The sequence below is a fragment of the Hylobates moloch genome, unplaced genomic scaffold, assembly GCF_009828535.3.
Source record: "Hylobates moloch isolate HMO894 unplaced genomic scaffold, HMol_V3 SCAFFOLD_7, whole genome shotgun sequence".
In the NCBI taxonomy this organism is placed as follows: domain Eukaryota; kingdom Metazoa; phylum Chordata; class Mammalia; order Primates; family Hylobatidae; genus Hylobates; species Hylobates moloch.
Window position 1 is genome coordinate 41,212,591 of NW_026652282.1, and position 18,230 is coordinate 41,230,820.

The 18,230-nt window shown below is 38.5% G+C and overlaps 1 protein-coding gene across 1 annotated transcript; it reads right to left on the reverse strand.

Annotated features, from left to right (window-relative positions):
• Positions 1 to 6,147: 6,147 nt before the first annotated feature.
• LOC116811050 (proliferating cell nuclear antigen-like) lies at positions 6,148 to 6,930 on the reverse strand. Its single transcript, XM_032756177.1, has one exon. It carries the CDS (start codon positions 6,928 to 6,930, stop codon positions 6,148 to 6,150), a length of 783 nt encoding a protein of 260 aa, XP_032612068.1.
• Positions 6,931 to 18,230: the final 11,300 nt, after the last annotated feature.

Sequence of the window (18,230 nt, forward strand, 5' to 3'; positions counted from 1 at the left end):
TGGAGTGCAGTGGCGCAATCTCGGCTCACTGCAAGCTCTGCCTCCCGGGTTCACGCCATTCTCCTGCCTCAGCCTCTCCGAGTAGCTGGGACTACAGGCGCCCCCCACCACGCCCGGCTACTTTTTGTATTTTTAGTAGAGACGGGGTTTCACCGTGGTCTCGATCTCCTGACCTCGTGATCCGCCCACCTCGGCCTCCCAAAATGCTGGGATTACAAGCGTGAGCCACCGCACCTGGCCCAACCACATTTTCTTAATCCAGTCTATCGTTGTTAGACATTTGGGTTGGTTCCAACTCTTTGCTATTGTGAATAGTGCCACAATAAACATACGTGTGCATGTGTCTTTATAGCAGCATGATTTATAGTCCTTTGGGTATATATCCAGTCATGGGATGGCTGGGTCAAATGGTATTTCTAGTTCTAGATCCTCGAGGAATCACCACACTGACTTCCACAATGGTTGAACTAGTTTGCAGTCCCACCAACAGTGTAAAAGTGTTCCTATTTCTCCACATCCTCTCCAGCACCTGTTGTTTCCTGACTTTTTAATGATGGCCATTCTAACTGGTGTGAGATGGTAACTCATTGTGGTTTTGATTTGCATTTCTCTGATGGCCAGTGATGACGAGCATTTTTTCAAGTGTTTTTTTTGGCTGCATGAATGTCTTCTTTTGAGAAGTATCTGTTCCTATCCTTCGCCTACTTTTTGACGGGGTTGTTTGATTTTTTCTTGTAAATTTGTTCAAGTTCTTTGTAGACTCTGGATATTAGCCCTTTGTCAGATGAGTAGATTGCAAAAATTTTCTCCCATTCTGTAGGTTGCCTGTTCACTCTGATAGTAGTTTCTTTTGCTGTGCAGAAGCTCTTTAGTTTAATTAGATCCCATTTGTCAATTTTGGCTGTTGTTGCCATTGCTTTTGGTGTTTTAGTCATGAAGTCCTTGCCCACACCGATGTCGTGAATGGTATTGCCTAGGTTTTCTTCTAGGGTTTTTATGGTTTTAGGTCAAACATTTAAGTCTTTAATCCATCTTGAATTATTTTTTGTATAAGGTGTAAGGAAGGGATCCAGTTTCAGCTTTCTATATATGGCTAGCCAGTTTTCCCAGCACCATTTATTAAATAGGGAATCCTTTCCCTATTTCTTGTTTTTGTCAGGTTTGTCAAATATCAGATAGTTATAGATATGTGGCATTATTTCTGAGGGCTCTGTTCTGTTCCATTGGTCTATATCTCTGTTTTGGTACCAGTACCATGCTGTTGTGGTTACTGTAGCCTTGTAGTATAGTTTGAAGTCAGGTAGCGTGATGCCTCCAGCTTTGATATTTTGGCTTAGGATTGACTTGGCAATGTGGGGTCTTTTTTGGTTCCATATGAAGTTTAAAGTAGTTTTTTCCAATTCTGTGAAGAAAGTCATTGGTAGCTTGATGGGGATGGCATTGAATCTATAACATACCTTGGGCAGTATGGCCATTTTCATGATATTGATTCTTCCTACCCATGAGCATGGAATATTCTTCCATTTGTTTGTATCCTCTTTTATTTCATTGAGCAGTGGTTTGTAGTTCTCCTTGAAAAGGTCCTTCACATCCCTTGTAAGTTGGATTCCTAGGTATTTTATTCTCTTTGAAGCAATTGTGAATGGGAGTTCACGCATGATTTGGCTCTCTGTTTGTCTGTTATTGGTATATAAGAATGCTTGTGATTTTTGCACATTGATTTTGTATCCTGAGACTTTGCTGAAGTTGCCTATCAGCTTAAGGAGATTTTGGGCTGAGATGATGGGTTTTCTAAATATATGATCATGTCATCTGCAAACAGGGACAATTTGACTTCCTATTTTCCTAATTGAATATCCTGTATTTCCTTCTCCTACCTGACTGCCCTGGCCAGAACTGCCAACACTACCTTGAATAGGAGCGGTGAGAGAGGGCATCCTTGTCTTGTGCCAGTTTTCAAAGGGAATGCTTCCAGCTTTTGCCCATTCAGTATGATATTGGCTGTGGGTTTGTCATAGATAGCTCATTATTTTGAGATATGTCTCATCAAAACCTAATTTATTGAGAGTTTTTAGGATGAAGGGTTGTTGAATTTTGTCAAAGGCCTCTTCTGCATCTATTGAGATAATCATGTGGTTTTTGTCATTGGTTCTGTTTATATGCTGGATTACATTTATTGATTTGCATATGTTGAACCAGGCTTGCATCCCAGGGATGAAGCCCACTTGATCATGGTGGATAAGCTTTTTGATGTGCTGCTGGATTCAGTTTGCCAGTATTTTATTGAGGATTTTTGCACTGATGTTCATCAGGGATATTGGTCTCAAATTCTCTTTTTTTGTTGTGTCCCCGCCAGGCTTTGGTATCAGGATGATGCTGGCCTCAAAAAATGAGTTAGGGAGGATTCCCTCTTTTTCTATTGATTGGAATAGTTTCAGAAAGAATGGTACCAGTTCCTCCTTGTACCTCTGGTACAATTCGGCTGTAAATCCATCTGGTCCTGAACTTTCTTTGGTTGGTAAGCTATTAATTATTGCCTCAATTTCAGAGCCTGTTATTGGTCTATTCAGGGATTCAACTTCTTCCTGGTTTAGTCTTGGGAGGGTGTATGTGTCCAGGAATTTATCCATTTCTTCTAGATTTTCTAGTTTATTTGCATAGAGGTGTTTATAGTATTCTCTGATGGTAGTTTGTATTTCTGTGGGATCGGTGGTGATATCCCCTTTATCATTTTTTATTGCATCTATTTGACTCTTCTCTCTTTTCTTCTTTATTAGTCTTGCTAGCGGTCTATCAATTTTGTTGATGTTTTCAAAAAACCAGCACCTCGATTCATTGATTTTTTGAAGAGTTTTTTGTGTCTCTATTTCCTTCAGTTCTGCTCTGATCTTAGTTATTTCTTGCCTTCTGCTAGCTTTTGAATGTGTTTGCACTGGCTTCTCCAGTTCTTTTAATTGTGATGTTAGGGTGTCAATTTTAGATCTTTCCTGCTGTCTCTTGTGGGCATTTGTGCTTTAAGTTTCCCTCTACACACTGCTTTGAATGTGTCCCAGAGATTCTGGTATGTTGTGTCTTTGTTCTCATTGGTTTCAAAGAACATCTTTATTTCTGCCTTCATTTCGTTATGTACCCGGTAGTCATTCAGGAGCAGGTTGTTCAGTTTCCATGTAGTTGAGCGGTTTTGAGTGAGTTTCTTAATCCTGAGTTCTAATTTGATTGCACTGTGGTCTGAGAGACAGTTTGTTATAATTTCTGTTCTTTTACATTTGCTGAGGAGTGCTTTACTTCCAGCTATGTGGTCACTTTTGGAATAGGTGTGGTGTGGTGCTGTAAAGAATGTATATTCTGTTGATTTGGGGTGGAGAGTTCTGTAGATAGCCTATTAGGTCTTCTTGGTGCAGAGCTGAGTTGAATTCCTGGATATCCTTGTTAACTTTCTGTCTCGTTGATCTGTCTAATGTTGACAGTGGGATGTTGAAGTTTCCCATTATTATTGTGTGGGAGTCTAAGTCTCTTTGTAGGTTGGTAAGGACTTGCTTTATGAATCTGGGTGCTCCTGTATTGGGTGCATATATATTTAGATAGTTAGCTCTTCTTGTTGAATTGATCTCTTTACCATTATGTAATGGCCTTTTTTGTCTCTTTTGATCTTTGTTGATTTAAAGTCTGCTTTATCAGAGACTAGGATTGCAACCCCTGCCTTTTTTTGTTTTTCATTTGCTTGGTAGATCTTCCTCCATCCCTTTATTTTGAGGCTATATGTGTCTCTGCACGTGAGATGGGTTTCCTGAATACAGCACACTGATGGGTCTTGACTCTCCAATTTGCCAGTCTGTGTCTTTGAATTGGAGCATTTAGCCCATTTACATTTAACATTAATATTGTTATGTGTGAATTTGATCCTGTCATTATGATGTTAGCTGGATATTTTGCTCGTTAGTTGATGTAGTTTCTTCCTAGCCCCGATGGTCTTTACAATTTGGCATGTTTTTGCAGTGGCTGGTCCTGGTTGTTCCTTTCCATGTTTAGTGCTTCCTTCAGGAGCTCTTTTAGGGCAGGCCTGGTTGTGACAAAATCTCTCAGCATTTGCTTGTCTGTAAAGGATTTTATTTCTCCTTCACTTATGAAGCTTAGTTTGGCTGGATATGAAATTCTGGGTTGAAAATTCTTTTCTTTAAGAATGTTGAATATTGGCCCCCACTCTCTTCTGGCTTGTAGAGTTTCTGCCAATAGATCAGCTGTAAGTCTGATGGGCTTTCCCTTGTTGGTAACCCGACCTTTCTCTCTGGCTGCCCTTAATATTTTTTCCTTCATTTCAACTTTGGTGAATCTGACAATTATGTGTCTTGGAGTTGCTCTTCTTGAGGAGTATCTTTGTGGCATTCTCTGTATTTCCTGAATTTGAACGTTGGCCTGCCTTGCTAGGTTGGGGAAGTTCTCCTGGATAATATCCTGCAGGGTGTTTTTCAACTTGGTTCCATTCTCCCCATCACTTTTAGGTACACCAATCAGACGTAAATTTGGTCTTTTCACATAGTCCCATATTTCTTGGAGGCTTCGTTCATTTCTTTTTATTCTTTTTTCTCTAAATTTCTCTTCTTGCTTCATTTCATTCATTTGATCTTCAATCACTGTTATCCTTTCTTCCAGTTGATCAAATTGGCTACTGAGACTTGTACATTCATCACGTAGTTCTTGTGCCCTGGTTTTCAGCTCCATCAGGTCTTTCAAGGATTTCTCTGCATTGGTTATTCTAGTTAGCCATTCGTCTAACTTTTTTTCAAGGTTTTTGCTTTGTTCCATTGCTGGTGAGGAGCTGTGTTCCTTTGGAGGAGGAGAGGCTCTCTGATTTTTAGAGTTTCCATTTTTTTGCTCTGTTTTTTTCCCCATCTTTGTGGTTTTATCTGCCTTTGGTCTTTGATGATGGTGACATACAGATGGGGTTTTGGTGTGGATGTCCTTTCTGCTTCTAACAGTCAGGACCCTCAGCTGCGGGTCTGTTGGAGTTTGCTGGAGGTCCACTCCAGATCCTGTTTGCCTGGGTATCAGCTGCAAAGGCTGCAGAACAGCGGATATTGGTGAACAGCAAATATTGCTGCCCGATCATTCCTCTGGAAGTTTTGTCTCAGAGGAGTACCCGTCCGTGTGAGGTTTCAGTCTGCCCCTACTGGGTGGTGCCTGCCAGTTAGGCTACTCGGGGGTCAGGGACCCACTTGAGGAGGCAGTCTGTCTGTTCTCAGATCTCAAGCTGCGTGCTGGGAGAACCACTACTCTCTTCAAAGCTGTCAGACAGGGACATTTAAGTCTGCAGAGGTTTCCACTGCCTTTTGTTTGGCTACGCCCTGCCCCTAGAGGTGGAGTCTACAGAGGCAGGCAGGCCTCCTTGAGCTGAGGTGGTCTCCACCCAGATCGGGCATCTCAGCTGCTTTGTTCACCTACTCAAGCCTTGGCAATGGTGTGCGTCCCTCCCCCAGCCTCACTGCTGCCTTGCAGTTTGATCTCTGACTGCTGTGCTAGCAATGAGTGAGGCTCCGTGGGCATAGGACCCTCCGAGCCAGGCATGGGATATAATCTCCTGGTGTGCCGTTTGCTAAAACCCTTGGAAAAGCACAATATTAGGGTGGGAGTGACCCGATTTTCTAGGTGCTGTCTGTCACCCCTTTCTTTGACTAGGAAAGGGAATTCCCTGACCCCTTGCACTTCCTGGGTGAGGCGATGCCTCACCCTGCTTCAGCTCATGCTCGGTGCACTGCACCCACTGTCCGACACTCCCCAGTGAGATGAACCAGGTACCTCAGTTGGAAATGCAGAAATCACCTGTCTTCTGCCTCACTCACACTGGGAGCTGTAGCAAAAACAATTCTTAAAACTGCATTTAGAGTCAAGACCCTTTTGTATTGTAAAAATCACAAGTATTTCTAAGAGACAAAAATACTTCTAGGTTAACTAGACCAGATCTTACTGACTTTGGACTTTATTCTTTAAACAAATTGCAGAGAATAGAGAAAAAGTTTATTTACAGAAAACAATATCTACATATGTACTTTGAGGTAGATATTTGGTGGCAGAAAAGACTTCAATATATACTGGCATCTCAGAAGTAGTTCTCAAAGAGCTTAGTTTTATTTTCTTGAATTTAAAGAATGCCTAAGGTCCTTCTTCATCCTCGATCTTGGGAGCCAAGTAGTACTTTAAGTGTCCCATAACAGCAATTTTATAGTCTACAACAAGGTGTATCTCTGCAGACATATTGAGTATCACCATTGAAGAGAGTGGAGTGGCTTTTGTAAGGAAGTTCAGGTACCTCAGTGCAAAAGTTAGTTGAACTGGTTCATTCATCTGCATGGTAACATCTTCCTCCTCTTTATCGACAGTACTTGTCTGTGACAATTTGTTTCCATTTCCAAGGTCTCCACTTGCAGAAAATTTAATTCCATCTTTTACACAGGAAATTACAACAACGTCTCCAATATGGCTGAGATCTCGGTATATACATGCAAATTCACCAGAAGGCATCTTTACTACAGAGTGGTACTCTTGTTCTGCAATTCCAATTTGTTCAACATCCAAATCCATCAACTTAATTTCACAGTCTGAAACCTTCTCCTGATTTGAAGCTTCAAATACTAGCACCAAGGTATCCATGTTATCTTCAGTCCTTAGTGTAATGATATCTTCATTGCCAGCCCATTTTAGTATTTTGGACATAATAGTGAGGTTCACCCCCATGGCCAGGTTGCAGTTGCAGCAGTAAGTGTCAAAGCCCTCAGACAGCAGGGTCAACTGCACCAAGGAGACGTGGGACGAGTCCATGCTCTGCAGGTTCACACCACTCGAGCAGATGTCCCAGCAGGCCTCGTTGATGAGGTCCTTGAGTGCCTCCAACACCTTCTTCAGGATGGAGCCCTGGACAAGGCACGCCTTGAACATGGTGGCGGAGTGGCAACAAGGCGACTACAGGTGGGCAGAAAGTAGGAAAGTCTAGCCGGTTTTGGCTTCATGAGCCTCAGAGCAAGCGGGCAAACACCATGGGGAGAGGCTGAGACCTAGAATGATGACCATTAATAGACTTTTTAACCTTTAATCATCCTTGCATCACTGGAATGTACTCTACTTATTCCTGGGATAAACTCTACCTGGTTGTCCTAAGTAGAATTCTAAGATGGCCCCTGTGATTCCCACTCCCTGGTATCCATGCCTTTGTGTAATCATCTCCCCTTGAGTGTGAGTGGAACATATAACTTGCTTCTAACCAATAGAATTTGGCAAAGCAAAGGGATTTTTCAGGTGCAATTAAAGTCCCTATTCAGTTGACTTTGAGTTCATTAAAAGAGAGATTTCCTGGGTGGGCTTGACCTACTCAGGCAAGCTCTTTAAAAGAGAGTCTAGTGATTAGAGGGATTCCGCTGCTGGCCTTGAAGAAACATGACCCTATGAGTTCCACAGCTTCAAGAAAATGAGTTCTGCCTTGAGCTTGGAAGAAGACTCCAACACTCAAATGGGACCCAGCTCTGGCCAACAAGTTAACTGCAGCCTATGAGACCCTAAGCAGAGAATCTAGTTAGGCTGTGTCTGAATTTCTGAACTACAGAAACTGAGATAGTAAATGAATGTTGTTTCAAACCGCTACATTGTGTGATTATTTGTTACACAGCAATAGAAAACTAAAACATTGGTATAATATATTTTTAAATTTGCACTGTCAGCTTTTAGAACTTCAGTATCTATGTTTATAAGTGAGAATGGTTTAATTTTTTGCACTGTTTTTATTCCATTTTTGTTATCAAGTTTTTATTAGCCTTATAAATGAGTTCTTATGTTCTCTGGAACAGTTTATATAACATAGGGAGAATGTATTCCTTGAAAGTTGATAAAAATTGCCTATAAAATTAATGGGGCCTGATATATTTTGAATAAGACAGTTGATTACTTTTGAAAACTTTCAGTGGTTATTTGATATCGAGTCAATTTTTTTATAATTTACATTTTCTTAGAAATTATTTCATCTTTGTCAGATGGATAGATTGCAAAAATTTCCTCCCATTCTGTAGGTTACCTGTTCACTCTGATGATAGTTTCTTTTGCTGTGCAGAAGCTGTTTGGTTTAATTAGATCCCATTTGTCAATTTTGGTTTGGTTGCAATTGCTTTTGGTGTTTTAGTCATGAAGTGTTTGCCCATGCCTATGTCATGAATGGTATTGCCTAGGATTTCTTCTAGGGTTTTTATGGCTTCAGGTTTTACATTTACGTCTTTAATTCATCTTGAGTTAATTTTTGTATAAGGTATAAGGAAGGGGTCCAGTTTCGGTTTTGCATATGGCTAGCCAGTTTTTTCCCAGCACCATTTATTAAGTAGGGAATCCTTTCCCTATTGCTTGTTTTTGTCAGGTTTGTCGAAGATCAGATGGTTGTAGATGTGTGGTGCTATTTCTGAGGCCTCTATTCTGTTCCATTGGGCTATTATCTGGAATCTACAAGGAACATAAATAAATTTACAAGAAAAAAACAAACAACCCCATCAAAAAGTGGGTGAAGGATATGAACAGACACTTCTCAAAAGAAGACATTTATGCAGCCAACAAGCATATGAAAAAAAGCTCATCATCACTGGTCATTAGAGAAATGCAAATCAAAGCCACATGAGATACCATCTCACTCCAGTTAGAATGGCAATCATTAAAAAGTAAGGAAACAACAGATGCTGACGAGGCTGTGGAGAAAGGAACGCTTTTACACTGTTGGTGGGAGCGTAAATTAGTTCAACCATTGTGGAAGACAGTGCGGCCAGTCCTCAAGGATCTAGAACCAGAAATACCATTTGACCTGCCAGTCCAATTATGGGGTATATACCCAAAGAATTATAAATCATTCTACTATAAAGACACATGCACACACATGTTTATTGCAGCACTATTTATGACAGCAAAGACTTGGAACCAACCCAAATGCCCATCAATGATAGACTGGATAAAGAAAATGTGGCATATATACACCATGGAATACTATGCAGCCATAAAAAAGAGTGAGTTCATGTCCTTTGCGGGGACATGGATGAAGCTGGAAACCATCATTCTCAGCAAACTAACACAGGAAGAGAAAATCGAACACTGCATGTTCTTACTCATAAGTGGGAGTTAAACAATGAGAACACATGGACACAGGGAGGGGAACATCACACACCAGGTCTATCAGGGGGTGGAAGGCAGAGCATTAGGACTAATACCTAATGCATGTGGGGCTTAAAACTTATATGACGGATTGATAGGTGCAGCAAATCACCATGGCACATGTATACCTATGTAGCAAATCTGCACGTTCTGCACATGTGTCCCAGAACTTAAAGTAAAATTTTAAAAAAAGAAAAGAAAAATTATAATAGTAAAAAAAGCAGTGTACATTAAGAAACATGACAAAATAGCATGATATATGCAACTTAATAATTCATATATGCAGCTCAATATGCAATTTATAAAAGAAATTATTTCATCTGTTTCTAAATATATTATTTATATTCTCTTTATCTTTTAATGTTAGAAAACTCCTTGTTTGTAATGTTATATCTCATTGTTCCTAATATTGTTTACTTGTGTGCTTTTCATATGATTTCCTTTTTTTGTTCAGTATTACTAGAGATATGTTCAATTTATAGATTTCGTAACAGTTTTTATTTTTGTTGATCCTATGTAGTTTTCCACTTTATTTTCACAGCTCTTGTCCCCTTTATTCCAACTTATTTGCAATGTTAGTCTTTTTATATTTATTTAGTATTGTCTTTATAAAAGTTTTGTGTGTTGTGTGTGTGTGTGTATGCATATATTTGGAAAAGTCACAGAGTTGTGCAAATGGATTGTTTCATAACAAATAACACTGTCCTGCCACACCTTCCCCATTCCTGCTCCCCAGAAGCAACCATGTTCATTCTTTTAGCTATTACTTATGATTCATGTATCTTAAAAACATGGCTTATATTGCTACTTTTTGCTTGTGAAGTTTTAAACATTATCCATTGATTTCCCAATACGGAATATTGGTATCTGGGTTTAGTTATTACTCAATCCCCACTACATTCCCTCATGCCCTATTTTCCATGTGTCCTGTCCTTCCAGAACAGTTATATGGTTTCTTTGGTTAAATCATAATAATTTAACCATAATTGAGTCATTATTGGGTCTATATAAATGCTATTTATCTTGGAATATTTTTTTCCTGCATAATCTTTTGTTTTCTTGTAGTTGGTATCTTTTTGTTTTGTTCGCAAATGCTTCCCCCTAAAATTATGCTCCATTGTGTAAATAGCCTCAGAATAGAATAATATAATATTGGATTCTTTTTTTTTTTTCATCTTCTTGAAGAAATCCCTTCTGGAAACTAGTGATTGCTCTCTCCCTAATCTGCAATTGTCTTTCTGAGATTTCACATCAGCAGTAATAGGGGGAATTTCCTTCCTTCTTTCTTATATCAGCCCCCATTACTTGAATCCCATGTTTTCATCTTTCTTGATTTACTCCCTCACTTTCTGGGAGGCAAAAATGATTGAGATCTTTCATGTTGGGAAAAAACTGCCTTTATGCTACCCTCACACTTATTTGATAGTTTAGCTGCTTGTTAAATCCTTGATTATAATTATTTTCTAAGAAAGATGCTGCTCTATTGGTTTTGGGCTTTCACTGTTGCTGGTTAGAACTCCAATGCTATTCTGACTCTTTTACATTCCTGTTAAACCTTTTCCTTTTCTCCTCTTTGGAAGCTGCAGGATCTCCAGTGCTCTAAAATTTTATGAAGACATGCCTAGGTTTGAGCCCTTCAATTGACTGATCCATTTAGTTGTGAAACAGGTCTTTCGGATATGGGAAACATTCTTAAATCGTTTCATCCATGACTTCTGCGCTGTTTTCTTTGTTCTCTGCATCTCTTTGTCTTTCCTTGTGAATTCCTATTATTTAGATGTGAAACCTCAACAGGTAGCTTATCTTTTATCTCCCATTTTCATAAAGTTGTCTTGTTACTGTTTTCCAGGAAATTTTTCTCAAAATTACACTCCATTTTATTGAAAACTTTCCATGTTTTTCTTTGTTCTTATTGTTGTTTCCTGAATGTGATTTTTTTGTAGTTTCTGTTCTTGTTTCAAGGAAGGTTTTTTTTTAAGTTTCTTAGTCCCATAAAGTCTCTATTTCTTCCATATTAACTGAATATCTGTCATTCCTTTTCTAGTTTCTGGAAGAGAACACAACTTTTTTATTTTCAATTAACGTCTTTATTTTCAATCTTTTTCATTTTTAAATAAATACATTTTAGACTATAAATTTCTCTCTAAACACTGCTTTAGCTACATATTACAAGTTTTGAAATGTAGTATTTTCATTGCCATTCAGGTCTAAATTTCTATTTTGCAATTTTCGTTGTTTCTTATTAAGCACGAGTTAGTTCCAGGAACATTTTTAAGTTTACAAACATTGTGTTTTTAACCACCTTTATCTGGTGCTTGATTTCTAATTCAATTTTATTGTGATCAAGGAAGAACATAGTCAATATGATAACAGATCTTTTACACTTTTTAGAAACTTTAAGTCCTATTAAGTGACTAGTTTTTATAAATATTCCATCTATATTTGGAAATAATGCATATTTTATATTTATTGAATGGTAATTAATTTTGTTGTTCCTTTGAATAACAAAATTCCTTCTTGTAAGAGGAAAAAAACCTGTTTTTCCTTTCTGCTCTCTACTTTCACACTCAACACATAGCACATGGACACCAGATACTCCAGAGGACACAAGCTGTGTGTCCTCCAATTCAATTCTGACACTACTGTCAAATTCCATAGGTTGAGGGCTCAGTCCCACAAGACTGTCCCCCACTTCAGATGATAGACACAAACCCCAGGTTTGATCTGTACTTTCGACCTATCAGCAGTAAATTGGAGTTCCCATGACTCTCTCCTTGGATCCTATCAATTTGCTAGAGCATTGCACAGAGCTCAAGGAAATACTTTACTTATGCTTACCAATTTATTATAAAGGATATTAAAAAGGATACAGATAAACAGCCAGATGGAAGAGCTGCACAGGGCAAACATGTGGGAAGGGGAACAGAGTTTTCATCCCGTTTCTGAGCATGCCACACTCCAGGAACTTTCATGTGTTCAGATATCTAGAAGCTCTCTGAACCAGCTTCATGTGTAGGTATGATTAACTAAATCATTGGCCATTGGGGATCAACTCAACCTTCAGCCCCTCTTCCCTCCCCAGAGGTTGGGAGGTGGGGCTAAATATCACAACCCTCTAATAATATGTTGGTATTTCCATTGACTACCCTCCTTCCTGAAGATATTTAGGGGCCCCAGCTACCCAGTCATCTCATTAGTATACAAAAGATTCTCATCACTTTAGAGAATCCAAGGGTTTTGGTAGCTGTATGTAAGGAAATAGGGACAAAGACCAAATATATATTTTGCAATATCACAGATTCTACACTCTTAAAATTTTTTTATCTTGTTGATCTATCAATTTATAGTAGAGATGATTTTAAATCTCCTATTATGATTGTGGAGTTTTGCTGTATATCCATTGAGGCAACATTGTCAGTTTCATACAAGTTGAAAACAAATATCTTTCTGGTACAATTTTCATTTCATTATATTATTGCTAGTTATCTGTCTTTATTACAGTTAATGCTTTTGGTTTCCAATTTTAACTTGACTTATATGAATATAATTTAACATCTTTTTATAGTTAGTATTTGCATGGGTTTTTTAATTTTTGTGGATAATTTTGTGGATAGGTATGTATGTTTATGGGGTATATGAGATATCTTGATAAGGTATGCAATGCATAAAAATCACATCATGGAAGATGGGGTGTCCACCCCCGCAAGTATTTATCCTTTGTTTTACAACCCAATTATACTCTTTTAGTTATTTTCAAATGTACATCTAAATTATTATTGACTATAGACACCCTGTTGTGCTAACAAATACTAGGCCTTATCTATTCACTTTAAATATATCTGTACCCATTAACCATCCCCACTTCCAGCTCAACCCCCCCCCCCATGAGTTTTTCCAGCCTCTGGTAAACATCTTTCTACTCTCTCTCTCTTTTAAAAAAATTTTTTTTTAACTTTTATTTTCAGTTCAGGGGTACATGTGTAGGTTTGTTACATAGGTAAACTTGTGTCATGGGGACTCGTTGTATAGATTATTTCATAACCCAGGAATTAAGCCTAATATCCATTAGTTATTTTTCCTGATCCTCTCCCTCTGCTCATCCTCCACCCTCCCATAGGCCCTAGTGTGTGTTGTTCCCCTCATCATTTAGCTCCCACTTATAAGCGAGAACATCCAGTATTTGGTTTCCTGCTCATGAATTAGTTTGCTAAGGATGATGGCCTCCAGTTCCATCCATGTCCCTGCAAAGGATATGATCTCGTACTCTTTTATGGCTGCATAGTATTCCATGGTGTATATGTACCATATTTTCTTTATACACTCTGTCATTCATGGGCATTTAGGTGGATTCCACGTCATGTCTTTGCTTTTGTGAATAGTGCTGCATTGAATATTCATGTGCATGTGTCTTTGTAATAGAATGATTTATATTCCTTTCCATATATACCCAGTAATGGGATTGCTGAGTCAAATGGTAATTCTGTCTTTAGGTCTTTGAGGAATCACCACACTGTCTTCCACAATGGTTGAACTAATTTACATTCCCACTAACAGTGTATAAGTGTTCCCTTTTCTCCACAACCTCCCCAGCATCTGTTATTTTTTGACTTTTTAAATAATAGTCATTCTGACTGGTGTGAGATGGTATCTCATTGTGGTTTGGATTTGCGTTTCTCTAATGATCAGTGATATTGAGCATTTTTTCATGTGACTGCTGGCCATGTCAGGAATAATGCTTAAAATTTTAAGGAAATTGAACACTTGAATAAAGGATTTTTAGTAAAGCAATTTTACTTTTGTGTAGAGGGGTGTTTTTTGGCCAGTTGCTATGAGAGTGTATTTGAACAAAGGGGCAAGAGAGTTTTTATTTTTGACACAGCATGTGGCCACCACCACCTCAGGCCCACAAGGAGTTTTACCAGATTACCTCTGATGTTCCCTCAAGGCCCAAGGGCTCTTTAGTTAGCTTATGGTGAATGCTGCCTGGCCTGAGACTCACCTTTCAGAGAAGTGGGCTCCCCTTTGACCTGAGCAGATCCAGAAATGCCATCCAAGAGCCAAGTCCTGGAATTGGGGACCCCAAGAGCCTGGTTGGTGTTATACCCATCATAGTATACTCAACATAGTACCTGGGTATCACTGCTGGTCAGGGTTCAAGGGCTCTTCTATTAGTAGGTGATTCATCCTGTCAGGACTGGGTCCTTCCTTTTGTCAGGCCTTTGAGCCCAAGCTAAGCCATCATAACCCCTGTGACCTGCACGTATACATCCAGATGGCCTGAAGTAACTGAAGAATCACAAAAGAAGTGAAATAGTCAGTTCCTGCCTTAACTGATAACATTCCACCATTGTGATTTGTTCCTGCCCCACCTTAACTGATAAATTGATCTTGTGACATTCCTTCTCCTGGACAATGAATCTCAGCAGCTCTCCACCAAGCACCTTGTAACCCCCACCCCTGCCCGCAAGAGAAAACCCCCTTTAACTGTAATTTTCCACTACCTACCCAAATCCTATAAAACTGCCCCACCCCCATCTCCCTTTGCTGACTCCTTCTTTGGACTCAGTCCACCTGCACTCAAGTGATTAAAAAGCTTTATCACTCACACAAAGCCTGTTTGGTGGTCTCTTCACATGGTTGCGTGTAACACCTTTCAAAGCAGTGGGTTCACTTCTGGCCCAAGGTGTGTCTAGAAATGTCCAGGTGGTAGGGCCTGTAATGGGGGCCTCATGACTCTGATCAATGCCCTATCCTGCTGTGGCTAAGGTGGTATCCAAGAAGCAAGACAAAGTCCTCCCACTCTCCCCTCTCCTCTCCTCAAGTAGAAGGAGGGGATCTCTTTTTTTTTTTTTTTCTTGCCTGCTCCCACTTTGCCTTCCACCATGACTGTGGAAGGAGGAGGATTGTAGAAGCTGATGCTACCATGATAGGGAGGTTGTCTTTTGGAGACACAAGCTGTGCATCCTTGGCTTAGGGAAGGAGTGATACCAGCAATTCCTTAGCTGCCCCAGATGGTGATTCAGTAGGTGAAGTTCCCTCCCCCGCCACCTGCCACCCGCCACCCTGTTCACTGTCTCTGGGCCCGGTTCAGCGCTGGCACTTACCTAGTGTTGCAGTCCTTGTGGCCTAGACTGCCTTTCTAGTTTATTTGGAGCCCCAGAGCACTTTAGCCCATGGTGGGAAGGCTTGCAGAAACTCAAGTTCCCACTGCTGGGACTGGCTATTCCCCTTTGGCTAGGGCAGGTTTAAATGCATCCTCAGTGGTTGGGCGTCAGTTGAGTTTTGTCTCATTTTGCTTTCTGCTTTAACAAAGGCAGCTCGAAAGTTCATCGCCTAAGGATTGCTGGCTGTCCCTCTCCCCAGGGCACAGAAAGTCTTTCTGCACCAAGCCTCCACTGCCAGGGGATGGGGGAGGAGTGGCATCAGCAATTCAAAACGGTTTATTCTACCTCTTCAGTGCCTCTTTCAGCAACATAGAGTTAGAACAAGGTACTGTGAGTGCTTGCCTGATTTTTGGTTCTTACAAAGGTTTTCTTTTGTGTAGATAGTTGTTAAATTGGTGTCCTTGCAGAGGGTATAATTTGTGGGGACTTCTATTGTGCCATCTTGTTCTACCCTGCATAATGTTTTTCATTCCTTTATTGTCAACATTTCTGGTGGCTTTATTTTTCGATGTGTGTCTTACATACTTGAATTTTTAAATGGCCCACTCTTTTAATAAAGAGTTACATTTATTTTGATTACTAATGTATTTGAAGTTACTTGTGTAATTATTATTTGTTCCTTTTCTTATGCCTTCTTTTGGATAGATAAAATTTTCCATTTGTTGATTTGGAAGCTGTATTTTCTAAGAAAGTTCAGTTATTCAATATCTATATCTTTATCCAACCTTGGTCCTTAGCTTAGTTTTACTATCCAATGGACACACTTGCTCTTGGTTTTGTTCAATGTTTTAATTTTACACCCATTTTAAATATGAAAAGTTGTTATAATTATTTTAAATTAATAGTTAAACAAATTTACTCACGTATTTATTATAGGTGATGTGGTGTTTCCATTAGAAAGCATATAATGTCTGGCTCTCTTTTTATGCCATTAATAGCCACTAATGACCATTACCTACATCATTAATTAGATAGGTGTTACAAAATGGTGATGTTTTATTTTTATTATTTCTTTTTCATTTATTAGTTGAAATACTTCTATAGATAGAAACTTGTACTTATCAACTGTTTACCCTGAGGTACAGTTCATATAGGAAAGGCATAATTAATACTTGATTTTCCCCACTTATTTATGTGGGTTTTTTTCTGGAGTGCATTGGCATACCGCCTTATTTGTTAATTCTGAGTAGTAAATTCATTCTCTAGCATCCTCCAAGGAAGATCAAAGAGTATTTTTTAAAATATCCTTATGAACTCGTGGATTTAAATCCATTACATGTTTTTATCCTTCATGATGTTCAGACAGACCTACCTTTGATTAGTTGGAACCTATTCATACTGATTTCTGAGTCCTACAGACACAATTCTATTACTCTTTGATAAAACTTCTTGCTTTTATTATATCACATGATATTTAAGCTCATCTAATACATTTTATATCCAGGAACTCTGATCCTTCTAATGGGAAATTAGAGACCATGATGTGGGCTCTAGTGGTGCTTATTACTTCTGGTTCATTTTTGTTTCTAGATCTTTTTAGTGATAAAAACAAATAGACCTTTTAAAAAGAAAATGCATCATGAGTTCATAATGATACTTCCAGTTCAAAATAAGAATAACCAATTTTACCTAACCTCATTGAATTTACATATTGATTTCCTTTCTCCCATGTCAAAAATCCTGATGACACCAAAAAATTACTCATTTGCCTTATTCAACAATAAACACACAACAATCACAGAATAACATTATCAACACTACCACTAACAATGTAATTACTAAGTGGTTTTAGATCTATTTTTCAGGGCTGCCTTTTGTTGTTGTTGTTGTTTTGTCCTTAGGTTTTGTCCCCATTAAGGATGTACAGACAAATTTCTGTGTTTTAAAATCAATGGGTATAAGTCTTCTTTAGGTGATTATGCCACCAACTATATACACATAAGTTAATTTATGACTTCTTAATTTCAATTTCAGGAGTTGCTTTGTATAAATTTAATTTTGCCTTATAAATGCATGAAATATTTACATAGTTTCAAAGTCAAATACACAAAATGAGGTATATTCATTGAAATCTAGCTTCTATTTCTGTCTCTTTGATGCTACTTCCTCTCCTCATAAGTAACCATTCTTTAATGCTATGGTTTATAATTTCATTTACACTGACATACGGGCATAATTATACATGCATTTATAATTTATATTTCCCCTTTCCTAGATAAAAATGGCATCTATACTGTTTTCTCCTTTTTGATTTTCTTCCCTAAACAACATACCCTAAGATTACTTCAAAGTATTACACAGAGATTTTTTAATCCATTTTTGTACCTGCATAGCACTTCACTTTTTAATACCGCAATTTATTTTACCAGTTCCCTATTGATAGACACTTAGATCTGTTTCCTGCTTTCCTATCATTACAAATAATGTTTCAATGAATAACTATATATATATATATATATATATATATATATATACACACACACACATATATATGTCTCTTTTTGCATTTTTGGCAATGTATCTTTGAATGATATACTTAGAAATGAGATTGCTGGATCATAGGATAATTTAGTATGTAATTTTTCAGGATTTTGCCAATTTCCCTTTATAGGGACTTTGCATTTTCCGCTCCCATCAGCAGTGTTGCCTCATAGCCTCAGCCAATCTGGTAAGTGTGAAATGGTCTTTCTGCACAGTTCGCATTTCATTCATTTTGAGTTAACCATCATAAGGTTAAGGTCCATTTGCATTTTTTTCTGTGAACTGTCTGTTCATATCTCTATCCAAGTTTTCTCTAGGACTGATGGTCTTTTTCCTGCCTATTTTAAGAAGTCCTATATCCTTTCCCAGTTTATTATTTCTCTTTTTACTTTATTCAGAATGTTTTAAATGTAATCA